Raw genomic sequence first — 26,824 nt, forward strand, 5'->3', positions numbered from 1 at the left:
CGTTACAACGGAATGATTTTTCCTCACATAATCTTTACCACTAATATTCCTTTACCACGCATACTTGCATGGTAATGGAATACTCTTGGTAAAGGTAATACCCCTCCCCTGTACCCTTCCCCCAATAATTTTTATAATTACCCCTGCCCGTTACCCTCAATTAATATATATATATTTAAAAATTTTATTTCCCTTACCTCTTCACGTCGTCTTTGTCCTTCCTTCATGACTGACGTCATTTCCTTTCACTTAAAACGACGTTGATTTCCTCTACTTCCCCACGTTATTTTTTGCAGGGGGGAGGGGGGTTCTCTTTTTTGTGGGGGGAGACCCCCCCAAGCCCCCTTTCTTTCTTATTTTTGCCTTTAACTCACGTCTTCAACAAGCTGAAAACACACCTTAGAAAGTAAAAAAAGGACTACACTACTGACGTTAACGCAGGACGTAGCAACGTAGAAGACGATGAAGATGGAAGAAGACTTGAGTGGTAAAGACGATCGTGGAAGAAGAACGCGTGGTGACGACGTCTACGAGGTAAGTGTTGCGTAGTAAATGTTCCTCGTTTTAACGCCATTGTGGTAAATGATGTTTCCCGACAGGCACAGCCCTATTCAGGTGCAAGTGTCAGCTACTCCTTCCTACTCTAGCTCAGGAAGGCCCATCAACCTGGCGAAGAGCCATCAGGATGTGAATGTCACACGAGAGCTTACTTGTGACTGTCTAGAGGGAATGCACAAAGTCCAGATGTCACTCAACCCAGATGTGTATTCAGAGACAGGCAGAGGCACAGGATGGTTAAAGTAAGAAAATGTAAACTTTGGAATTTTCAGACTTACAACTTAAAATCCAACTTTACCATACGTTGTGATTTTGAATTGTGAGTCCAGAGACACCAAACTCCAAATCTCCATCTCTTCCCAATTGGAAATTATGCTTTAAAAGATGTTTTAAGGCAACCACAATGTTAACTAATGGGAGAGATAGGCCTTGCAGTAGTGAAAAACGAATTTGATACATTTCACTACCAGAACATGTAAAACTCAAGAGATACATCTCCTACCTTTTAAACTACACTTCACCCTGCACACAGCGATGCCTAGGGCCTACCTTAGGGGTGACTTAGATGCATTAGAAGGAAAGGTTCGGTTAACTTGCCAGGTCAAAATGGCAGTTTAAAACTGCACACACAGGTTTGGCAAGGGCAGGCCTGAGGCATGTTTATAGGGCTACTAAAGTAGGTGGCATAATCAGTGCTGCAGGCCCATAGACGAGCCTCCCGCTTGATCTGAGATCCCTTGATCGCCTTCAAACCAATGAAAGATGCCATTTAAGACAGGGTGAGTCATGGTCCAATACCTCTGCCCTCCAACTTGTCTTACTCCTTATGGTACACATTATGACAGACACTTCTATTACCCTTAGGCTGTCACGCCCCTCCATGTCCTGATGAAGACCCGCTACGACATTTCAGCCTTGTCAGGGTCGAAACGTCGACGACTCCACATGGTTCAGACCAATCAAGTCTCTGGTTCTATAGCAACTTCCACAGCTACCAGTCATTGTTTTGTCCTTAAGCTCTGGCCATCGTCATTTACTTTCCCTTGTAAATATTGTACATTCATTCAACTTGTATATACCATATGCACTGCACTTTTGTCACTGAGCACTAAAATGTCACGTTAACACACATCACGGTTCATGTAACGCTGCTTCGACAGCCTTGTTGACAGTTTGCAATATAAAAAAGTATATATAAATGCCGTAATTTACATAAACATCAAATATACGTTTTACCCAGTTCCCTTGTCGTGTGTTCCACAATGCATTTTTTTTTCTCTTAATCAATGAATTTGATTGAGATTGAAAGCATGATTTCTACTTTAGATAAAGTAATTACTCACTGATTGTTCTGGTAACTTCAAAGAAATAGTTTTACCCCTGACAGAACCATTGTTGTCATTACATATCCATACCCAGGTTCTGAGGGACACAGGGTTACCCCATTATTGTTTACTTTAAAAAAATGGTAGGGCATAAACTTTCCAAATTATTTGAAGCACCCACTTGTTGGATATTATCGCTGACCATTGGAGCAGGTGGTGCCGGATTCTGCCGCCAATGGGATAGCTGTGCTGGATGGGCGGCATACTAAAGAGTTTCTAAGGCTCCAGTATCTGTGGGGGGGGGGGGGAAACCAGACAGCACCCTGGGACTGGCTGCCGAAGCCCTCTCCTTAAAAGGGCTGGGTAGGCTGTTGGACTGAGAATGGCTGGAATTGCAGGTGCCCATAATTACCCCACACATGGCTGTGGCAGGAGTGAAAGGACTGCTGCTGTGGATGGGTTGAATAGAAAAGGCCAAAGGATCTGGCAGTGACCCTGCTCTTGCGTAAGCGTTCGAGCACCTCATTAGCCTTATCGCCAAATAGGCGGAAGCCATCAAAGGGCATGTGAGCCAGTTAAGACTAGAAATCCACTGAAAACCCAGTAAACCATAACCAGGCGTGGCAACGCAGCACCACCATAAAAGCCATGGCTCTAACCAGGAAGTCTATGGTGCCCAGTCCGTACTGGATGGCGAACTTTGCTGCATCGCTGCTGTCCACCAGATCTTGGTTGAGGATGGCGCATTCTTCCTCGGGAAGCATGAGAAGCAGCTGCGCAACTGAATCCTACAATGCATGGGAACATCACCCAAGAGACATGCAGTGTTCACCGACCACAGGACAAGACTGGAAGAAAATATGTGGTTCCCAAAGGTGTCCAGACTCTTGGATTCCCTCTCCGGTGGTGTGGTAGGGAATGCACTTGGGTTGACCTTGGTTGTGGAGGCCTACCCAATCAGGCTCTCCCGGGAAAAGTGCTGCGAAAGGAAAGCTGTGCTTTTTGGTGTGGGACGGTGCCGATGGGCAATCGTTCGTGCTCCGGAGCCTCTGTGAAAGGTTTTGCCCAGGCCCCCAGGAGCACGTCTGTTGGAAAGTGCCCTTTCTTTGCATGGTTTCCCCCCCATTTTTGCCTGACATCTGATGCAACCCGACTTGATGTGCCTCGGGTCCCAGCCAATCAAGTTCACAGGGCTTGTGTTCTTTCCCAAAATTGTACCTTTGTATCCACAACTGGCACATCCCTGGCCACAGGCAAGCCCCTTGTAAAAGGTGCCATGGGTACCAAGGGCACTGTGGCCAAGGAAGGCATCTGAAGAATAAGTTACTTACCTTCGGTAACGCTTTTTCTGGTGGATACAGTATCTGCCTGTGGATTCCTCACCTTGTGAATATCCCCTGCGCCAGCATTCCATAGAACTTTTTTCCCCAGCTCTCTACGCCGACGTGGACGTCATAATGCATCGGCTCCGCTCGCAACTCCGTATGACGTCACCGGAGCCATAAGAGAGCCACGTCGGCGTGATAACGTCAGTTCCACCCATTTTTTCCGTGCCTCCGAGGCGCACAGGTGGACCAACGACAGATTCAAAGTATACATAGTATACAATATACAATGAAATATACATAGTACATACACAAAAGGAAAGCTAAAGAAAGTAACTTGCTCTTCTGATGGATACATCTGCCAGTGGATTCCTCACCTTGTGAATAGATTCCCACAGCAGTCCCACTCCCAGAGGAGGGTGTCCACCTTCCTATACCAGAAAGTCTTGCAAAACAGAGCGCGCGAAGTGGCCCTCCCTCCTCATCTCAGAGTCCAAGCAATAATGCTTTGCGAAAGTATGGAGGGAGGCCCAAGTCGCGGCTTTACAAATGTCTGCCACAGGAAAACCCCTGGCCAAAGCAGATGTAGACGATTTAGCTCTAGTTGAATGAGCCCTAATACCCTCAGGAGGAACCTTACCAGCCAGGGCATAGCAGATCTTGATGGCAAGAATGATCCATCTCGATAAGGTGCACTTGTGCACCGCTCTTCCTTTAGAATGTCCAACATAACCCACGAAGAGCTGATCGTCCAGACGAAAGTCTTTCGTTCTATCCAAGTAAAAGCTCACAACTCTTTGTGGGTCCAGACGATGAAGCCTTTCCTCCTCTTTGGAGGGATGAGGAGGTGGATAAAAAACAGGGAGAGTAATAGACTGCCCCAAATGAAACGGAGTAACTACTTTAGGCAAAAAAGTAGCCCTGATCCTCGAAACCATCCTTTCAGCATGTAATGTTAAAAAAGGGGGTTTAGAACTAAGAGCTTGAAGCTCACTTGCCCTCCCTGCCGAGGTTATGGCTACAAGAAAGACCGTCTTAAAGGACAACAGCCTCAAAGGACATCTATGAAGAGGCTCAAACGGGGACCCCATCAGAAAAGTTAAGACAAGATTAAGGTCCCACTGAGGCATTACAAAAGGAGTAGGTGGAAACGTGTTCGTAAGGCCTTTGATAAACCTTAGTACAATCGGAGACTTAAATAATGACGGTTGATCAGGAAGACATAGAAAAGCCGATAAGGCCGATAGATAGCCCTTGACCGTAGCCACAGCACAGCCCTGCGGAGCCAAGGAAAGAGCAAACTGGAGCACATCAGAAAGATGAGCTTTTAAAGGGTCAATGGATCTCTCTCCACACCATTTAACAAACTTAGATCACCTATATGAGTAAATGGACTTGGTGGAGTGTCGCCTGGCCGATAAAATAACATCCACCACATCAGGCGGGAGAGAGAAAGAACTCAGGTTGCCCCGTTCAATCTCCAGGCATGAAGATGTAAGCTCTGGAGGTGGGGGTGTAGAACCTGCCCCTCCGACGAGAGGAGGTCTGCCCTCAGAGGGAGACGGAGCGGAGGGCACGAGGAGAGGTGGAGAAGATCTGTAAACCACACCCTTCTTGGCCAATCCGGGGCGATCAATATAACTTGGGCCGGGTCTTGGCGAATCTTCCTCAGACCCGAGGAATCAAGGGTATGGGAGGAAACACGTAAAGGAGACGTGAGCTCCAACTCAATTGAGACGCGTCCCCCAACGCTCCCTGCATCGGATACTGGAGACTGCAAATTGATGGGCAGTGCGCGTTCTCGCGGGTGGCGAATAGGTCTATCCGAGGAGTCCCCCACGTCCGAAAGACATGACGAACCACCTCTGGATGGAGCCTCCAATCGTGGTCAGCGGAGAACTGCCGACTGAGACTGTCCGCACGTACGTTCAGCACCCCAGCCAGATGATTTGCCATTAGTCAAATCTGATGGTCCTGAGCCCAGGACCATAGACGCAGAGCCTCTCTGCAGAGACAACGCGACCCCACTCCTCCCTGCTTGTTGACATACCACATCGCGGTAGTGTTGTCCGTCAGGACTTGAACAGACCGACCGCGAAGGGAACGGAGGAAGGCATTGAGCGCCAAACGTATCGCCCGCAATTCCAGAAGGTTGATGTCAAGCAACCTTTCCTCTGGAGACCAAAGACCCTTGATCTCCAGATCCCCCAGATGAGCACCCCACCCCAGGGTGGAGGCATACGTTATCACTGTGGCCACCGATGGAGGTAGATGGAAGAGCTTTCCTTGAGACAGATTGCCCTCCACGCTCCACCAAGATAGATCCGCTGCAGCTTCTCTGGAGATCCCGATCGACTCCCTGAGATCTCCGTTGTGCTGATACCACTGCCTGCGGAGGAACCACTGGAGTGCCCTCATGTGCCAGCGTGCATGGTTGACCAACAGAATGCAGTAGGCGAAGAGACCGAGCAGGCGAAGACCTTCAGAACTGGAACAACCGCTCCATTGTGGAATAAAGGGACCATTTCCTGAATGTCGAGAATTCTTTGAGGAGGAGGAAATGCTCGACACACAGTAGTGTCCAGTACCGCCCCTATGAACAGGTTGTGTTGAGAGGGCACCAGGTGAGATTTGGGTACATTGATCGAAAAACCCAAGTCGAATAACAGCTGAGATGTTACCTGCAGATGATGCTGCACCATCTCTGGGGACTCTGCCTTCAGAAGCCAGTCGTCCAGGTAGGGGAAAACCGGAATCCCCGACCTCCTGAGATGAGCAGCCACCACTGCCATCACCTTCGTGAAGACTCGAGGTGCGGTAGTAAGACCAAACGAAAGGACCGCAAACTGGTAATGTTGCGACCCAATCGTAAAACGGAGATACTTCCTGTGCGACTTCAGGATTGGGACATGGAAGTACGCGTCCTCCAAGTCGAGCGACACCATCCAGTCTCCTTGCTGCAACGCTTGAAGAACCTGTGCAAGGGTCAGCATCTGAAATTTCAGGTAAAAATTCAAGACTCTGAGGTCCAGGATCGGACGCAATCTGCCGTCCTTCTTGGGAATCAGGTAATACCGGGAGTAGCATCCCTGACCCCTTTCCTGCTCTGGAACCACCTCTATCGCACCTTTTTGAAGCAAAGCTAGAACCTCCTTCTGCAGAAGAAGCAGATGGTCTTCCGAGCAGTAACCCTGGCAAAGAGGGTAAGGGGGAGGAAACTCCCGGAAGGGAAGGGCGTACCCAGTCTCCACTAGGTTCAAAACACATAGGGCGGTTGTAACAGATTTCCAACCTCGCAGAAAGTGGCACACCCGACCCCCCACAGGTCTTACATGATCTAGTATGGGGGATCTAGGGCTGCTTCCCTGAAGCTTCATTGGGAGCAGAAGAGGCAGAAGATGAAGATGGGTTGCGGCCAGAACCTCTCCGTCCTCTTTGTCTTCCTCTATACGACCTATAGAGGGGATTCTGCTGCTGCTGTTGCTGCTGCTGCTGAGGCTGCCGGAAGGAGCGAAATGAAGATCTGCCAAAGCCTCTGAATTTCCTAAGTCCAAATCCTTTAGCAGGAGCCTGCAAACCTAAAGATTTCGCCGTTACCCTGCTCTCTTTAAATCTTTGCAAGGCGGAATCAGCCTTTTCGCCAAAAAGTTTTGGTCCGTCAAAAGGCAAATCCACCAAGGTGGCCTGAACATCCGTAGAAAAGCCAGAGGTACGAAGCCACGCTTGCCTCCTAGTGGCTATCGACGACCCCATTATCCTTGCCACGGAATCAGCCGTATCAAGCCCCGACGGAATTACCTGCCTTGCAGCAGGCTGAGTGTCAGTGACCACTTCCATAAAAGACGCCTTATCCCCTTCTGGCAACTTAGGGGCTAATGATTTCATTGAGTCCATAAGAGCATGAACGTAGCGCCCTAGTAAGCAGGTGGCATTAGTGGATTTAAGCGCCATGCTCCCTGAAGAAAAGGACTTTTTAGCTTCCTGATCAGCCTTTTTTGACTCCCTATCCGCAGGAGTCTGAGGAAAAGCTTCTGAAGCATGCTTCGAGCATGCAGCCTGCACCACCAGACTTTCTGGAGAAGCATGGGAAGATAGAAAACTTGGATCCCCAGGAGCCACCTTATATCTCCGTGCCACCTGTCTGGAGACTGCCGGCGAAGAAAGTGGCTTACGCCAGACGTCCATAACTGGCTCCAAGATAGCCTCATTAATAGGCAACAAGGGTTCACTGGTCGAGGCAGGCGAATGTAGCACCTCCGTCAGAAGGTTTGGTTTATACTCAGCAGAGGGCAACTGAAAGTCCAGCAACTCTGCGGCCTTCTTTATTACTAGATGATGAGGAGCCAGTTCCTGTGGTGGAGAGGATCTAGTAGAAGAATGTTCCCACTCCGAAGTTGTATCCAGACCACTACCCTCTTGAATCCCTTCAAAGTCATCGGAAGATGTATCCACCTCACCTTCCTCCACTTCCTCCCTATAACGCTCCTCTTCCAAGACTCTCTGGACCTCTCTCCTTGAGCGGATCCGAGGAACCGGCGCCGGCGGCGCCGTACGCGGAGTCGGTGGAACCGAACGTGGAGTCGGAGGTGTCGGAGTCGGCGGCGCAGGAGTCAGAGTCGGTGGCGCCGGACGCGGAGCCGAGGGAGTCGGCAACGGCGTCGAGGAGGGCTCCGAAGAAGGTCGATCCAATCAAAGCCGAGATGGATCCCCAGACGGCGCCGGAAACTGCCACGAAGGCGCCATCGGCAGAAAGGGCATAAACGGGGCTTGAGCATAATGCTGCGGCACTCCCAAGGTGTATGCCATAGGACCCACGGGACCAGAAGGTGCGCCGGATGGGAAGGCAGCCCGTTGAAAAATCCCATACATAGCATTTAGAAAATGCGTCGAATCCGCACCCGGAGTCGGGAACTGCAGATAAGGGATTGATCCCGGATCCGGCTGAGGAGTACCTGGAACAGGAGCCGAAAGGTCCTTGACAGGAGCCACAGGATCAGCCGGCTCTGGAGAAGGCTCCTTTTCCTGTTCTTGCTCAACCTCAGAAGCAGAAGACTCCACTGGTGCCGGGGACTACGCCGGGGACCGCGCCGGAGTCCGCTTCGGCGAAGGTGATCTCTCTGGAGACTTCCTAGGAGATGGAGAAGGAGACACATCCGTACTTCGACGTCGAGGCGAAGTCGATCTCGAAGCCTTGCTCTTCGAAGACCGGCGCCGAGAGCTAAGCTTTCTTTTCTTATGGTGTTTCTTCGACTTCGAAGAATGCGAAGACGACTACTCCGGCCTCGATCTCTCCTTCTTCCTACCTCTCTTCTCCTTCTTAGCCTTGGCCATGAAGAGCTTCACCTCTCTCTCCTTCAAGGCCTTGGGATTCATCCTCCTGCAGCTGGAACAGTCCTCTATGTCGTGGTCAGAAGAAAGGCACCACAGACAATCTTCATGGGGGTCTGTCATCGACATGTGGCCCCCACATTCCCTACAAGGTTTGAAACCTGACTTCCTAGTCGAAGATATGGCAAATTTACCTACAGTAACTCACTACAAGACTACAAAGTAGCAGGAGAGTGCTGGAAAACCGTTGCGCGTCGACGGCGCGGAAAAAAGGGAACTGATGTCATCACACCGACGTGGCTCTCTTATGGCTCCGGTGAAGTCATACGGAGTCGCGAGCGGAGCCGATGCATTATGACGTCCACGTCGGCGTAGAGAGCTGGGGAAAAAAGTTCAGTGGAATGCTGGCGCAGGGCATATTCACAAGGTAAGGAATCCACTGGCAGATGTATCCATCAGAATCCCACAGCAGTCCCCACTCCCGGAGGAGGGTGTCCACCCTTCTATACCAGAAAATCCTGAAGGACGGAACGAGCAAAGTGTCCGTCCCTCCTCACCTCGGTGTCTAAGCAATAATGTTTTGCGAAGGTGTGGAGGGATGCCCAAGTTGCCGCCCTACAAATGTCCTCCACAGGAACACCCCTAGACAAAGCAGAAGTGGAAGACTTAGCTCTAGTGGAATGAGCTCTTAAACCCTCTGGAGGTTCCTTACCAGCCAAAGAGTAGCATATCTTGATGCACAAGACAATCCATCTGGAAAGGGTGCGCTTGTGCACCGCTCGACCTTTCCTGCAGCCAACAAAGCCCCCGAAGAGCTGGTCATCAACTCGAAAGTCTTTCGTCCTGTCAAGGTAGAAGCTCACAGCCCTCTTAGGGTCCAAGCGGTAAAGTCTCTCCTCCTCCTTGGAAGGGTGAGGGGGAGGATAGAAGGTAGGAAGGGTAATGGACTGCCCCAGATGGAAGGGAGTTACCACCTTAGGCAAAAATGCAGCCCTGGTCCTGAGTACCATTCTTTCAGCATGAATGGTCAAAAACGGGGGTTTTGAACTTAGAGCTTGAAGCTCACTTACCCTCCTTGCCGAGGTAATTGCAATGAGAAAAACCGTCTTAAAAGACAACAATCTCAAGGGACACTTGTGTAAGGGCTCGAAGGGAGAACCCACAAGATAAGTCAAGACAAGGTTTAAGTCCCATTGAGGCACAATAAAGGGAGTAGGAGGAAACCTGTTTGTGAGGTCCTTAAGAAAACGAAGAACAATAGGTGATTTGAATAATGACGGCTGATCCGGCAAGCAAAGGAAAGCAGACAAAGCCGATAAGTATCCCTTAACAGTGGCCACAGCAAAGCCTTGCTGAGCAAGAGAAAGGGCAAACTGCAGAATGTCAGATAAACGAGCCTTCAAAGGATCAATTGACTTCTCTCCACACCAGAGAACAAATTTAGACCACCTATAGGAATAGATAGATTTGGTGGAATGACGTCTGGCAGACAAAATTACATCTACCACATCAGGTGGAAGAGAAAAAGAGTTCAGGTTGCCCTGTTCAATCTCCAGGCACGAAGGTGTAAGCTCTGGAGGTGGGGGTGTAGAACCTGCCCCTCCGACTGCGAGAGGAGGTCTGCCCTCAGAGGGAGACAGATCGGAGGGCATGAGGAGAGGTGGTGAAGATCTGTGTACCACACCCTTCTTGGCCAATCCGGGGCAATCAATATGACTTGGGCCCGGTCTTGGCGAATCTTCCTCAGAACCCGAGAAATCAAGGGTATGGGAGGAAACGCATAAAGGAGTTGTGAGCCCCAACTCAACTGAAACGCGTCCCCCAACGCTCCCTGCATCGGAAACTGGAGACTGCAGAATAACGGGCAGTGAGCGTTCTCGTGAGTGGCGAACAGGTCCACCCGAGGAGTTCCCCACCTTCGAAAGACGTGACGAACCACCTCCGGATGAAGCCTCCACTCGTGGTCGGCGGAGAACTGCCGACTGAGACTGTCCGCACGTACGTTCAGCACCCCAGCCAGATGATTTGCCATCAGACAAATCTGATGATCCTGAGCCCAGGACCATAGACGCAGGGCCTCTCTGCAGAGACAAAGAGACCCCACTCCTTCCTGTTTGTTGACATACCACATCGCGGTAGTGTTGTCCGTCAGGACTTGAACAGACTGACCGCGAAGTGAAGGGAGGAAGGCCTTGAGTGCCAAACGAATCACCCGCAATTCCAGAAGGTTGATGTGAAGCAACCTTTCCTCTGGAGACCAAAGACCCTTGATCTCCATATCCCCCAGATGAGCACCCCACCCTAAAGTGGATGCATCCGTAATCACTGTGGCCACCGATGGAGGTAGATGAAAGGGCTTTCCTTGAGACAGATTGCCCTCCATGCTCCACCAAGGCAGATCCGCCGCAGCTTCTCTGGAGATCCTCACAGACTCCCTGAGATCTCCTTTGTGCTGATACCACTGCCTGCGGAGGCACCACTGGAGGGCCCTCATGTGCCAGCGTGCATGGTCGACCAACAGAGTGCAGGAAGCAAACAGACCGAGCAGGCGAAGGACCTTCAGAACTGGAACGACCGCTCCATTGTAAAACAAAGGAATCATTTCCTGTATGTCGAGAATCCTTTGAGGAGGAGGGAATGCTCGACACACAGTAGTGTCCAGTACCGCACCTATGAACAGATTGCGCTGAGAGGGCACTAGGTGAGATTTGGGCACATTTATCGAAAAACCCAATTTGAACAACAGCTGAGTTGTATCCTGCAGATGATGCAGCACCTTCTCTGACCACTCTGCTTTGATCAGCCAGTCGTCCAGATAGGGGAAAACTGAGACCCCCGACCTTCTGAGGTGGGCTGCCACCACTGCCATCACCTTCGTGAAGACTCGGGGTGCAGTAGTAAGACCAAACGGAAGGACCGCAAACTGATAATGTTGCGACCCTACCGTAAACCGGAGATACTTCCTGTGCGACTTCAGGATGGGGATGTGGAAATACGCATCCTGCAAGTCGATCGACACCATCCAGTCCTCCTGATTCAGCGCTTGAAGAACCTGAGCAAGGGTGAGCATCTTGAACTTCTCTTGCTTTAGAAAAAGATTCAAGATTCTGAGGTCCAATATCGGACGCAATCTGCCGTCTTCTTCGGAATCAGGAAATACCGGGAGTAGCATCCCTGACCCCTCTCTTGCTCTGGAACCACCTCTATCGCACTTTTGTGTAATAACTTCAGGACTTCCTCCTATAGGAGAAGACGGTGGTTCTCTGAGCAAGCCCCTTGACAAGGAGGGTAATTTGGAGGGAATTCCCGAAAGGGAAGGACATACCCATTTTCTACAAGATCTAGAACCCAAAGGTCTGTAGTAACAGATTCCCAATCTTGTAGAAAATGGGTAAGCCGGCCCCCCACAGGACCAACATGATCCAGAATGGCGGATCTAGGGCTGCTTTGCGGTGGAAGGGGGGGCTGAAGAGGAAGAGGAGGAGAGTTGACGGCCACGTGAGCGTCCCCTGATTCTACCTCTATATCCTATAGACAAAGAGCCTTGCTGCTGTTGGGTTTGTCTGTAGGAACGAAAGGTTGCCCTTCCGAAACCTCTGTATCTTTTAAATGACCCCCTTGACTGGGATTGAAGGCCCAAAGACTTTGCCGTAGCCTTGCTCTCCTTAAAACGTTCAAGGGCAGCATCTGCCTTTTTGCCAAATAAACCAGATCCATCAAATGGCAAGTCCAACAGAGTCGACTGTACATCCGGGGAAAACACAGAAGACTTCAGCCACGCACCCCTCCTGGTGGCAACAGAAGACCCCATGACTCTCGCCACTGAATCCGCCGTGTCCAGCCCACTCTGTATCACCTGACGCGCTGCTACCTGGGCATCAGTCAAGACCTCATTAAAGCCAACCCTATCCTCCTCAGATAGCTTTGGTGCCAATTTCTTCGCAGAGTCCATGAGCGCATGAATATAGCATCCCAAGAGACAAGTGGCATTTGTTGATTTAAGTGCCATGCTGGCCGATGAAAATACCTTTTTGGCCGATTGATCTAACTTTTTAGCCTCTCTGTCACCTGGAACCTGAGGAAAAGCACCCTTAGACTTTCCTGAACAAGCCGCCTGAACCACCAGGCTCTCAGGCGATGGATGCGATGTTAAGAACTCAGGATCCCCTGGAGCCGCCCTATACCTCCTAGCAACTGTCTTAGAGACTGCGGGAGCAGAAAAAGGCTTACGCAACACCTCCAACACAGGGTCAATAATGGCCTCATTAAAAGGCAACAACGGCTCCGAAACTGTAGTGGGAGAATGCAACACCTCAGTCAGAATATTTGATTTGAACTCAGTAGTTGGCAACTGAAGATCTAACAGTTCTGCAGCCTTCCTGATGACAGCATGATATGGAGCCACATCCTTCGAGGGTTCATCGGAAGGTGACGTCATTTCCCACTCAGGAGACAAATCCAGTCAACTAGCCTCTTTAAGCTCCTCAAACACCTCGTCAGACTCCATCAGCTCTCCTTCTTCTGCTTCTTCCAGAAGGTACCTTCGCTCATCAATCACTCTCTGAGCTTCCCTTCTGGATCGAATCCGTACAAGCGGTGTCGACAGCGCCGTGTTCGAATTCGACGGCGCCGGCGTCGAACGTGGATCCGCAGCAGCAGCCGGCGTCGAACGAGGTCGAGCCGGCGCCGGTGAAGACGGGAGCGGCGTCGACGTCCTCGGCGCCGGTAGATGCCAAGACGGCGTCGCCGGAAAAAATGGCATGAAAGGGGCCTGCAGTTAGACTTGCGGCACCCCCAAATTGAAGCCCATTGGACCCATCGGACCCGCTGGTGCACCAGTGGTGTACATGGCTCTAGAAAATACCCCGTACATAGCATTTAAATAATGCGAGGGGTCCTGACTTGGTCCAGGGAACGCAGGGTACAGGTCAGGCATCACAGGACTCTGGCCAACTGGCGCAGACGGTGGAATTAGCGGCGTTGTAGGCTCACCTGGGACTTGAAGTTCCTCAACCGGGTCCGGAGACGGAGCCGGAGATGAAACCGGAGCCGGAGATGGAACCGGCGTCGGAGATGGAACCGGAGCCGGAGATGTAGCCGGAGCCAGTGAAGCCACTGGAGAAGAAGGACCAGGAGGCGAATCCGGAACGGGTGAAGGAGACACAAAGTCCTTTCGGCGTCGAGTTGGCGACTTCAACGCCGAACTCGTGTCAGAGTGATGTCGAGAAGAATGCCTCCTCTTCTTCTTGTGCTTCTTGGATCGTGAAGCATGCCCAGAAGTCGACTTCGACGCCGACCTCGATCGTGACCTCGACTTCCTTCTTCCTCTCTTTTCCTTTTTCATCCTAGCGATGAAGAGTTTCGCCTCCCTTTCTTTTAGAGCCTTGGAGCTCATCTTGCGACAGCAAGAACAACCATCCACATCATGGTCAGATGATAAACACCACACACAGTCGTCATGTGGATCTGTGATCGACATGTATTTGCCACATTCACAACAGGGCTTGAAGCCCGATTTCTTTGTCGACATCTTTTTCGAAAGAGAAACAGAGAAACCCAGAAAAAACACAAAGAAACAGTGAAGCTACCAACATCGATTCCCGAAATCCGTTGGCGTCGACGGCGCGGAAAAAAGGGAACTGACATCATCACGCCGATGAGGTCCTCTTATGGAGCCGGTGACATCAGCGGAGTCGCGAGCGGAGTCGTGTCTCTGTGACGTCGTCTTCGACCTCATCGGCATGGACTGCTACAAAAGTTTCCGAATGTTGCTGGCGCAGGGGATATTCACAAGGTGAGGAATCCACTGGCAGATGTATCCATCAGAAGACTGCAGCACCTATTGTGTCACCCTTAGAGGCCCTGCGCCTTAATCCACACGCTCTGCCACAAGCAGGCTGCATGTTTTGGTGCAGAAGAAAGTGAAGGGTTGACATGGTATGCACCCCTGCGTGCCATGCCTGCAATCCACTGCCTAAGGCTTAGGTAATTCACCCCTCTAGCAGAGTGCACTAGTCCTAAGGTGAGGGTACAGACGCATGAGCTGTGTACTCCTACAGCGTCTAAGTTTATTCAGAGACATTGTAAGCGTAGTAAAGCCATAAAGAATATATGGTCTGGGAGTTGGTCCATAATGGCTTTACTAAACACTGGGAAGTTTGGTAGCAAACGTCTCAGCACATTATACCCACACTGATGCCAGTGTGCGATTTAATGTAAAATGCACTCAGATGGCATCTTAGAGATGCCCCCTGAAAATCGACCATACCTGGTGTGGTTACTGAATGGCTGCCCACCATTGCCACCACCAGACAGGTTTCTGGACCCCTGGGTAGAGGGCCTACGCTCTCTGGGTCCAGAAACAAAGCCCATCCTTGGCAAATGTGTTATGCCTCCTCCCCCAGGATAGACTGCGCCCAAGAAAGGGGAAGCTTAAAAGACCAGCTGCCTTCGGACGGTGTCCCTGCCTTTTGCTGGCCCCAGCAACTCGCTCTAATGGTTTCTGACTCCCACTTGGGCGGGAGAATCAGTGGCAAATCCAAGTTAGGAAGAGAAGTGTGCTCACCATTACCAATCCCATCCCTCAGTTGACGGACGCAAGGTGAAGCACACATCTCAGTCCCCTCCATCTTGAAGCTGATGGAAAACAAACAATTAGGAAGATGATCATGCCCCCTCCCACGGGAGGGTAGCATAATAGGGGGTGTCCCCACCCCAAGGAAGGGACCCATTAGTCCCAACCTACAAACCAATTAAACACTCCTAAATTTTCTATTTAGGGCAACCCTGAAACCTTGCCTCCTCAGATTCGAGGAAAAGAGTACCCAAGAGCCACACTGACCCAGGAAGAAACTGAGGACACCAACTGACTTGTCCCCAGCCCTACCGGCCTGTCCCAACCACGACCTGCCTACAGCAAAGAAACCGGTGTGTCCCACAGCAGCACACCTCCAGAGCCCGGAGGACCTGCACTGCACTCTAATAACAGACTCTGTTTCCCATGAGCACAGGATTTACTCAAACCAAAGACTGTCAGAGTCCGGACTCCGCGATTCTGCACCACTCTGCACCCAGTGCCACGGCCCGAGATTGAGTGGGTCCATAATCCAAAGAGGTCCCCCTGGCGATCCGAAGTTGGAATCCTGTGACCCCTGACCTCCCACAAGCTTCAAAACTAAACCTGCAGCCTTTACTTGCAGGGTCCCCCCCGACCAAAGACGGTAAGGCAACCGCTCCCTTGATCAAAGCGGTACAGCCGACTGCGACTGAATGCAGCCTAAGGAAACCGACGCCTAAGACACCCCAGCCCTCGACGCCTTCCCGGCCTTTGGTGGCACAACCGACAGTGTCCAAGCCCCCTCCCAGATCCCCAGTAGCCTTCCCAGGCGTGGGTCACCTCCAAGAAGTCCTCCCAACCGAGCGTGCAACATTCCGAAACTGACGGTCTCCATTGAGAAGCCAAGGGACAGCAACATCTGCTTTACCTCCTGCAAACGGCCGCCTCGGTGCTGCTGGCGGTGCAGTTCTTGTGTCGGTCGTTGGCCCCTGCAGTGCCAACCGCAAACTTAGGAGCTTTGCTCCCACACTGAAGTGGCCTGCTTGCCAGCAGACCCCAACCAAAGGTCTCCCTTAGCCCATTGGCTAACGTTGGGCCCCTGCACTCTGCACCCGACCGCTACAGTGCCGCTGGTGGTGTAACTAGAGTGTCCACTTGGATCTTGGGGAACCTTGGTCCTAACCCCGAAACCTCAACCTCCGAGTTCGATAACCATTTTTCCTTCCATAGGGACTCATAGCATGAGATTTTGGGTCTAGAAAGTATTCTATGTAGAACTGCTAATGTATGGCGAGAAGTGAGCACTATTGTAATGTAATCTGAAAGTAATCAAAGAGCATTTACTCTGTAATGCCAAGTATTCTGAAAAGTGATATCCGCCTGTAACTGTTACAATTACACAAACAACTGCATTTCCTTGAACAGTTGTGTATTTGTAAGTACTTATTAACCTACCTGTACCATGTCCTGCTTGGTTATAGAAATAAACTACAAGTGTACCTTTTTTTATACCTACCTAATTGTTCTGGATTATGTCTCTGAGTGTGTGCCATCAACCTTGATCGAGTAAATACAGTAAATGCTTAACACATCCTCCTGGTAAGCCTGACTGCTCGACCACACTACCACAAATAGAGCTGTTAGTGATTATCTAATTTAGCCTCTGCTATACCTCTGGGAATCCCCTGGACTCTGTGCACACTATATCTTACTTTGGTATAGTATATACAGAGCCAGCTTCCTACAACGTACGTTAGACTTCATTAAAGGGGAGCACTGGTTCAGATGAACATGCCCCAGGTTAAAGCACCTCTCTCAAGAAGTTAGTCTTGATATTTATGACCCACAGCTGGAGATGAAGGACCTCTGCTGCCTTGTGCATCACGTTGGCAAGGGATGAGCCTTCCACCGAAACCTGGGCCAGAGGAGAAACCATACCAGAATCTGGAGAGGTATCTAGGGCACTAACATCACCCAGATTCTGATACCAGTTGTCATCATCAGGGTCCTTGAAGGGACCAATCACCTTTTATCACCTTCTTTGGGAAGTCCACGGGATAGGGTGACCTAGACGATACCAGCAGCGACATCGAATCGGTGTCAAACATTACGATCGGCAAGTTCCTGGGAGGGATTGAGCCAGGGTGGGTCGAGGCACCCATGTTGGCGTCAGGGTGGATCCAGAGGTCCCACCTGGCGTCGAGGGCGAACCCGCCGATGGTAAACCAGCATGGTCACCTCTTTGCTCCTTGGGGCCAAGGTCGCTCCAGAGTGTGTCAGTGGCCCGAAAATGCCATGCACAGTACTTTCAATTTCCTTTAACTGTACGGGCATCACTCCGGGTAGCGTGGAGCAGGTCCGGGCACCGGCTTTGCAGATGGAGTGCGGGAGCAGGGACCAGAAGCACACTGTTTGGCGAGCAAGATTGAATAACGCTTCAACTTCTTTTTCTTGTGCTTCTTTCGACTTACCCGACTTGGAAGAAGTAATCTTGGAGCGCAATGGCACCTTCTGTGGGAATGAATTCAAGCACGACCCTGTAAGCGGCACTGAGAACAGGACAGATAACTGCATGGAGCCTTCTTCTGCTGCGCAGCCTAGAGTTTCAGCACCCGCTCATGAATCGCCTTGGGGTGCATCACCTTGCACTTGGGGCAGTCCTTGGTGTGGTGACCCGACCTTAGGTGCTAGAGGCAGACCAAGAGGGGATATGAGACAGACATCTGCTGGTGACACTCCCCACAAGGCTTAAAACAGTAGGTTTGGAAGTGGGCATGTCCCAAGCACACTTGGAGCAACAGCTCAAAAAAGGGTCAGCAAAACGTCTCAAAAAGGGAACAAATGAAACTCATATCCGCGTGCGGGGATGCGCCTACATCGACAACACGACGTCACTTCCCGCACAACATCCCCTACCGGCGTGCAGCAGTACCGCGCTGTTGGCATGGAACAAAAGTTGCCTATATAAGCACTGCAACGTCACTCTTGACGGCAGAATCGGCGTGCAGAGGTACTGCTCAAAATATTCCGGTTCCAGTCTGACGCCTGGGGAATTGTCTATGGTGAGGAATCTGTATTTAGGAGTCTCTAGCAGAAATAAAGACAAATGAGTATCAGTTCTTGTAAACTCAGACTCTCCTAGCCCTCTACTTAGTCCGTACAATTAAAAACTAATGGCCAGTATCAGCATATTGACTAAGAACAGAAATATAAGTCACAAATATGAACCAGTGCCTGAAATAATGAACATTGATAAGCATTTCAATTAATATCAATTATGGTACAATATCATACAAGCTGAACAAACAATAGTATTTATTTTAATCTGTTTTCCTGGCATCCTCTTTATAAAGGTCATTAGCTTACTGAAATGGTGCAACTGAATCAAAAGGAAGTTCGAAAGTAGACGCCTTATTTTTCATGTTATAGAAAAATTTCTTTTTGTGGCTTTTGCTAAACGCCATCGTCCAAGGATCTGGAAGAATGAAAAAAGAAAAAGGAGAGAAAAATAGTGTGGATTGAGATGTCAAGTTTAATAATGTTAACATGCATTGTTTTTCGCAATTTGCGCTTCATAAAGGTAGTCCAGGGAATTCCGTTCAACACTCACTATAACAGTGTAAGTTTTGAAACTTGATACACTAACATTGTCAGTTCTAACAAGCCACATGTGAAAGTATGAGTTTGTGGAAGTGTGCAGAAGCTGCATCATGGTTTGGTAACTGTTTTTCAGATCCTGGATTGGACGTAAGAGTTTGGATGAAAATGTCACCATATTCTGCTTTTAGTAACTAATAATTGCATGAATGTGTAAAAAACAGACATGGTGACTTATTAACAATGCACAGCCATAGCCATAACTCATTTCCATCCACCAGGCCATCAAACATTTGGGGGCAGATCTCTACACTTACACAGATTATCACCCTGGAACCCCAACTCACACATCTCGAAAGAGGAAATAAAAAATTCTCAGCGATCTTGAAGACATATCAATTTCAGCCAGCTAATGACGAAGAGTTTGACACTAACCATTTATAGTCCTCCAATAAAGTATTAATTTCTAGCCAAAAAGTATTGTCACCAGTGTTAATTACAAGAATGCCAAGTAAAAAGATATATAGACAAGTATCTATTATTTAAATAGCGTAAGGTTTAGTTCAAAAGTAGTATTTTATGTATGGCAACTCTTCTATGAGGATAACAAACAAAAAACATACATGGTCATTCATATGCTTCTTTTCATGAGTCTTTGATTTAGAAATAAGTTCCTGGTGTCCATGTCTAACTCTTTAGTTTGGTAGTTTTAGAATTATGTTTATGGTAGAACAGAAATGCTTTCCTCTATATGAGAAAGCTCAAGTACATAATTTCAGTTTTTATCTAACAAGAGAGTTTCCAACAGCTAAAGGCACATTTCACGGAGAGCAGAACCAACTAGTAAAGAGACCGGCGGCTAAGACAAGATACAGAAGAATTTTGATTCAATTATCTGCAGGGTAACATCCTTCAGGTAGTAGGGCAACTGTGACCTCATACTTAAATATAGGCACCAACTTCTTATCATAGTCTTTACTGATAGGCCTCACTTACTTGCCTATATGTAAATAGTCAATACGTTGAAGACAATCTAATGCACGATGATCCAACGTTGCAGTTATACCAAAAGGGTTTACTAAATTGCTCAGGTATAGGTTAATGGGTCATATGTGAAAATTAAGATCCCAACAAAAAGCAATTATCAAAAATGTTAAACTTTCCAACATTTTCCCAAGAGGTCTTACAATGCAATCCTGCTTATTTCAACAATTACTTTTGAAATGATTTGCCCTTTTAACTGTATTAAAACTTCATATAAGAGACAATAAACTACCCTGATTCATCTTTAACCACGGATTAGCAGCTTAAAACTCGCCTAGACTCGCATGCTGTGCATTATTTCGCCATATAGTGCTTCAGACCATTAGCGTATCTGTTGAAGATGAAAAGGACGAGGCGAACAGATAAATCGTAGTACATTAAGTTTATTAGCGCTCTTCGTCAAGACGGGGATCCAAGCCTGCTGTCCACATCAACTGCCTCTCCAAGAATGCCGTGCCTCCGTGGAACTCTAAGAGAACATTCCACAAACACTACGACATCCCCAAGAGACGCCGCGAGGAGGACAAGCACACTTTACAACATATCCCCTTTCGTTATAACAGAACAAAATCAAACAGTAATAAACAAGCTAGAATGCAATGCTGAAAAAAACAGAGTGTGAAAACAGTGGAAAAGGAAAACAGCAGCAAGGGAAAATAATCTAAAGGCAATAACAAGAGAAGGCGTAAATAATGACCCAAGAAAAAAACAAATTAAGTCATAACAAAATCTTTAAATCTCTCAGGGACATGGCGTTACCGTGGTTGTCTTTGAACTCAGGTAGACCCACCACCCTCTTCTAAACAAAGACCTGTGAGAGATGCTTGTGAGCAGAATTTACACATAACATCATTTTTTTTCCCTATACAAAGCTGTTCTCCTGAAGTTCCATTTTTGTCCATTCTCTAGTACATCATGCCACTTGTGCACTTCATTCACCATCATGGGGTCGGAGAACTTGTTTGGACCATGCTCCCTTCTGCCCAACTTAACTTTGACCAAATCACCAACTGCAATCTTGCCAGAATGCTCAATACCAACAGAGTTACTAACACACTCATGCATCCATTGAGGTGTTAACTTAGTTTTCGGTATTCTTCCCATCATTTTTGTAAACGGCACCTCATTGGTGACTCCATGTACGGTTGTGTTGTGAGCCCCTACCATGTCTTGTACACACTTCTGAACATCTTGCCCCCCTTGTATGGCCATTTGAACTCTTGACAACCCTGTTCATGCGTTCAACCATGCAGTTTCCTTGAGGGTTATACAAAGAAGTAAACATGTGCTTTATGCCATTATTCATGAGTAAACCCCGCATGACATGGAAAGTCAATTGGGTACCATTGTCCGTTACCAAGACGTGCAGAAAACCTTCTCATAAAAATTGAACATAAACTTGTTAATGAGTGTAGTGGTGGTAATGTTCCTCAGGAATTCTACAACAAGCCACCTAGAAGAAACGTCTACTACAACCATAGCAAAACGTTTCTCACCAGAAAGAAATTCCAAATGACCAATAAAGTCACGAGGAGAGGAGTTGGCTTAACAGCTAGGGCGGTCAACCTCTGGGGAACCGGGTTCGAGTCTCAGCAATGACGCTGAACATCCTGTGATTCTGGGCAAATCACTTAATCTCCCCTGCCTGACATAAAAACAAAACAAAAAACATTTAAAAAAATGAATGTGTCCTCATGTAATGCAACTGGTGCTATGTAAAGCGCTCTCATACCAGAATCGGGTCAAGTTTGCGCTATATAAAACTCTGTAAAATAAATAAATAAAGACATACTCTTACCCATGGTGCACCACCTTGATTGCCAGAAATAGAGCCCATGCTTTGCGAACCAACTTTCATTCTTTTCTCACTCTCTCTGGAGAGAGAGCAACCTTCAAACCAAACTCGGACATCTTCATCAAGACCTGGTCACCAAAAGTTGTTCTTGAGACGTTTCATGGTAATGGTCTGACCTAGGTGCCCTTCATGAGCCAACAGGAAAGGTTTCTTCCTAAGTGCCCTAGGGGGACCAAACCTCTCACCCCTCAAGACCAAATCATCAGAAACACCAATGTTGAGTTCCTCCTGCAATTTGACATGAGTGCGTCAGGATCATCAATAGCAGCTTGATGCCACTCATCCTTGTAGATAGATTTAAACTCATCCACACAAGCATCTTCAATACTTGCTACCATACAAACCACCTTCTCATCAAGTTCTGTATGTTCCTCCACTTCAAGCGGAAGTCTTGATAAACAGTCCGCTTAGACATTTTTTCCAACCAGAGATGTACTCAAGTTTGTACGTGAATTCTTGCAGCTTAGCTGCAAACCTCATCAGACGAAGAGAACCTTTGCTAGCACCTCCCGGACTTATATACTGTACACCCCACGCTGCAGCTAAAGCTTCAAGCTCGATAACAGCATAATTACGCTCAGAGCTAGTGAGTGTGTGCGCGATGCGAAAGCTACAGATTTTTCCACACCACATTTAATTTGAGACAACACAGCACCAATGCCATGGGCACTGGCATCCACAGCGATTAAGGTATCTCTGCCAGGTTCAAACAGGGTGAGAATACCGGCACCGATAATTTCATCCTTGATATTTTGAAAAGCTTGAGCTTGCGAAGTACCCCATGAGAACGGTGCCCCTTTCCGCAACAACTCTCCTAATGCCTCCGTTTTATGTGCAAAATTGCTAACAGACTTAGTACTCGATTAACCCCAAGAAGGATTTCAACATCACTTTAGTAGAGGGTGTGGCTGCCAACTTGATGGCTTTTAACAAATTGCTTTGGGTTGCACACCCCCTTCAGAGATGGTATATCTTAGACCTCTTTCATCATAAACAGACACTTATCCTTTCTTAAGGTAAGACCAGCCTTATGTAATAAGTCTAACACATTAGCTACGGTGATATTATGTTCAGCTTCATTTTTTCCAGTGATAAGAATGTCAAATTGGAAATAGTGAACATTCCTAATGCCTTTAAGTAGCCGATGCATCATGTGTTGGAACACACTAGCGGCTGAGGCGAGGGCGAAGAGAAGCCTTTTAAATTTAAAAAATCCCTCCATGGTCAGGAATGCAGTTAATTTCCTAGATTTGGGATTTACGGCAACCTGATGATAAGCTGACCTTAGATCGAGCTTAGTGAAAACCTAGCCATATCCATCAGGAGCACCATCTCGGATATATTTGGGAGAGGGAAATTATCGACAATAATATTCTGGTTAAGTGACCTGAGGTTCACACAGAAACGAAGTTTACCATCTTTTTTTTGTGACGACTACCGGAGAAAGCCACTCCGAGACCTCAACTGGTTCAATAATGTCTTGCTTCTGCATGTTGTCCAACATCTCCATAACCTCATCACGAATGGAGATGGGTATCTTCCTTTGGGGATGTCTGATAAGATAGGCATCATCTTTCAGCTTAATTTCATGCATGTATCCCACTAGTTTTCCCAAATTCATGTGAAAAATATCATCGTATTTTGTCAAAACAGAGTCAATGGTAGGATAATCTTCAACTACTAGTACATGATCAGGAGACCTGGGGTCAATGATGATATGCAAGTCATGCGGTTGAACCCATCCTAGGACAGCAGGACCATCATTAGAGACATACACCTTGCCCATAGCACTAATTTCCTTAAATTCAAATTTTGTTTCCATGACTTCTTTGATGATAATAGCTTCACCACCATACCCTTTTGGAGAAATATCATTGTTAGCGAGTGTAACATTAGGCCAACAGTCATTAAAAATGCAAAACGGGGGGCGTGGCTAGCTGCCGAGCGTAATGGCCGCAGCCTGAAGGAGCTCCGGGGGTGAGACCGTCCTCCCCGCCATCCGTGCATTGATCCGCGTCCTGTGGCGAGCTTCCAGACTACGCCTGCAGCGCCGCAACGAAGCGGCGCCTGTCTGTGCCGCCCTGGGGTCTCTCCGTGGCCGGGAAGACAGCCGCGGCAGCGCTGCGAAATTGGGCCTGTACCTTCGGCGGAAGCCGGGGCCTCGAGTGTGACAGCGTGCCCGGGTACAGTGCACGAGCCCCGGGGTCGCTGAGTAGCGGCCCCCCACCCATGCCTTGCAGTTGGCCGGAACGAGTGGCGGACGGAACGGGGGAGCAGATTGGAGCCTGACTGCCCTGGAGGGCGCCCACTAGCCACACAGACCCCCGGTGCAGCCGGGGCATCGCCGAGTGAGGAGCGTGGAGGCGTTGCGAAGGCGGCTCGGCGCCAGCGGCGATTCCCCTGCGGGACGACACTTCCGGATCAGCACCGTCGGCGACGCTGGGAGTGCTGTGGCGGCCTGAAGGTACTATCGGCAACGCACAGCAGCAGAAGCGGTGACCGGGGACAGTGAGAGAGGAGGAGTGCGGCTCCTGGGCGGATGTGACTGCGGCAGCCCTAGCGCGCTGGTGTTGGCTCGCTGATGTGCCGTCCGTTGATCGCCCTGCCCCTTAGAAGTGCCGACGCCTGAGGGGTGGCAGTACTGCCTTGGGTCCAGTGTGGAGTGAAGCGGCCCCTGGTTTTCTATCCCCCCTGGAGTCGCGGGGGCGACGGCCCTTCACGGAGTTTGGTCCCCAGCCTCACCATGAGCGGTAAGGGGAGTAGGGCGCACCACCAAGAGAAACTGGACAAATATGCGTTTACTAAAGGCTCACCCCCGCCGACGGACCACGACAAGCGCGCGGACGCGGCCTCTGACCCGGCCGGCCCGCCTAAAGTAACGCTAGAGGACATCATGGCCGCCCTGACCACTGTGCAAGCGACGGTGGGGTCGATATCCACGGACGTGACGCTCCTCCGGGCGGACTTCCAAAAAATGTCCGCCAGAGTCACAGAGGTTGAACAGGTGACTACCACTCTGAAGAGAGACACTGGCTTGCTGCTTCAAAAGGTGTCGCGACTGGAGGCCGAGAATAAACGCATGGTCGAGAGGCTTGAGGATCAGGAGGGGCGCTCCCGCCGCAACAATGTCCGCATCACGGGCATTCCGGAGAGTGAGGGGAGCCCAGCCATGGACCTCTATGTGGAGAACCTTATAAAAACTGAACTGCAGCCCAGGGGGCTCTCTGCCTTCTTCTCAGTGGAGCGGGCGCACAGGGTGCCCGGGGGGAGGCCGAGGGTCGGGGCTCCCCCCCGGCCGGTCTTGGCCCGCATTTTCAATTTCCGCGATCGCGATGCCATTCTGCAGACGGCCCGCGTGGCCCCACCCTTGCGTATCTAGAACTCCTAAATATCCTTCTTTCCGGACTACACGGCGGCGGTGTCGGCGCGGCGGCAGAGCTTCCTGGAAGTCAAAAAGAGCCTGAGGGCCCGCGAACTTTCCTACTCTATGTTATTTCCGGCCAGACTGAGAGTGGTGGCAGAGGGAAAGACTTGGTTCTTCGAATCGCCAGAGGAAGCACATGACTGGCTGGAGGGGTGGCAACAAGTGAAACAGTCAGGCCGTTCCGACAGGCGAAAACGACCACCCGGAGAGGCGCCGGACCCCACTGGCCGAGATGAAGCTCTGGTAGCTGCGGCCCGGCTGCAGCACGAGGCTTAACCCGAAGGCGTTGGACACTGCTTACTTAAATGGCCGGTGCAGGGTAAGGGGGATCGACCCTGGGGTGGGGAGGTGTCTGTGCTTCCTAAAGTAGCTCGGGACACATGGACACTCGAAATGGGGAAGGCACTGGTCTTCCTCGGACCTTCCGCTCCCTGCGCACGAGTTAGGTGCTGGGATATGGGGTCAAAGCGCTCTGCTGAGTTGGGGTGGCGGGCAGTTTGGAGTCCGCATGGCAGGGAGGCAGGGAGGGGGTTGGAGGGTAGGAGGGTAATTTTTTTTTTTTTTTTGTAGTTAAGGTTTACATTGGCAGTAATGTTTGTTGTGCGGCACATGCAACCACTACAGAGCACACACTACGCGCCCTTTGCTGCGCGCCGCTAGTTCCCCTGGTGCACGAGCGTTCTGATGGCTAGACTGTGAGGAGGCGCCTGAGCTGGGCCCCTCCGCTCCGATACCGCCACTCTCCCTGCTCACGTGGAATGTGCGTGGCTTGGGGGACAAAATTAAACGAGGCCTCGTTTTGCACAGTCTTAAGAGATGCGCCCCAGCGATTGTCCTGCTGCAGGAAACCCACCTGATTGACACCACCAGTAAAGCTATGGACAGGTGGGGGTACAAAATGGTAGCACATTCGGAGTTTACCTCCGGGTCTAGAGGGGTGGGTATTTTAGTACGGAAGCACTACCCACTTATTATACACAAACATAAAACGGACAGAGCGGGGCGGTTTGCGGCGATAGCCATCCAGTGGGAGGGACGGCCCCTTAACATAGTCTCGTTTACATCCCTCCCGCAATGCACGCCACCGTGCTGCCGGCGCTTAGCGAATTCCTCCTCGACCTACCGGAGGGGGAACTGCTCATTGGCGGTGATTTCAATGAAGTAGTACACGAAGCACTTGATAGGCACCCTCAGCGAGCGGGTGGGGTGGGACTGTCCCGATTCGGAGGTTTTCTGGAGGCCATGGGGTTGCTGGACTTATGGCAGTTGCACCATCCAACAACAAAGCAATACACGTACCACTCGGGGGTGCATAACAGTCTTACTAGGATTGACTACTTCCTGGGTTTCACTAACTGTCCTCGCAATATAGATAGTGTTGAGATTAGACCTAGGGGTATCTCCGATCACTCCCCTATACTTCTGAAGTATGGCTGTTACTGCCTCGCACGTCGCCGTATTCCGGTGATACGTCCCGGTTGTCTCCAGGTCCCAGCGATACATAAAGCGCTGTCAAGGGCGACGGTTCTCTTCTTTAAGGAAAATGCCCCTTCTGCTGCTTCACCGACGATCTTATGGGAGGCATACAAAACGGTCCTCCGAGATCAGGCGCTCACTACCATGGCGGCGCACAGGCGTGCGACGCTGGCGGAGTTACAGTTGCTTGAACGGGAGCTGCACTTGGCGGAGGCTCGGCAGCCTCGGGACCCAACTCTGGAGTCAGCCGCAGCCCTGAGGGCTGCACAGACCAAGTATCGGGCGCACCTTACGGAGCATACGAAGCAGCAGCTGCTGGCCACACGGCACAGGATA

The 26,824-nt window shown here is 49.8% G+C and overlaps 1 protein-coding gene across 3 annotated transcripts in view; it reads right to left on the reverse strand.

Annotated features, from left to right (window-relative positions):
• Nucleotides 1–26,824, reverse strand: part of LOC146813789 (cap-specific mRNA (nucleoside-2'-O-)-methyltransferase 1-like) — a 944,292-nt gene that overhangs the window by 46,892 nt on the left and 870,576 nt on the right. For all 3 annotated transcript variants that reach the window (XM_085610252.1, XM_085610251.1, XM_085610253.1), the window contains one exon: nt 18,459–18,567. In XM_085610252.1, the coding sequence (XP_085466378.1) occupies nt 18,459–18,567 (109 nt within the window). The remainder of the gene's footprint in view (nt 1–18,458; nt 18,568–26,824) is intronic.

The sequence above is a fragment of the Triturus cristatus genome, chromosome 6 (assembly GCF_964204655.1).
Source record: "Triturus cristatus chromosome 6, aTriCri1.1, whole genome shotgun sequence".
Classification (NCBI taxonomy): domain Eukaryota; kingdom Metazoa; phylum Chordata; class Amphibia; order Caudata; family Salamandridae; genus Triturus; species Triturus cristatus.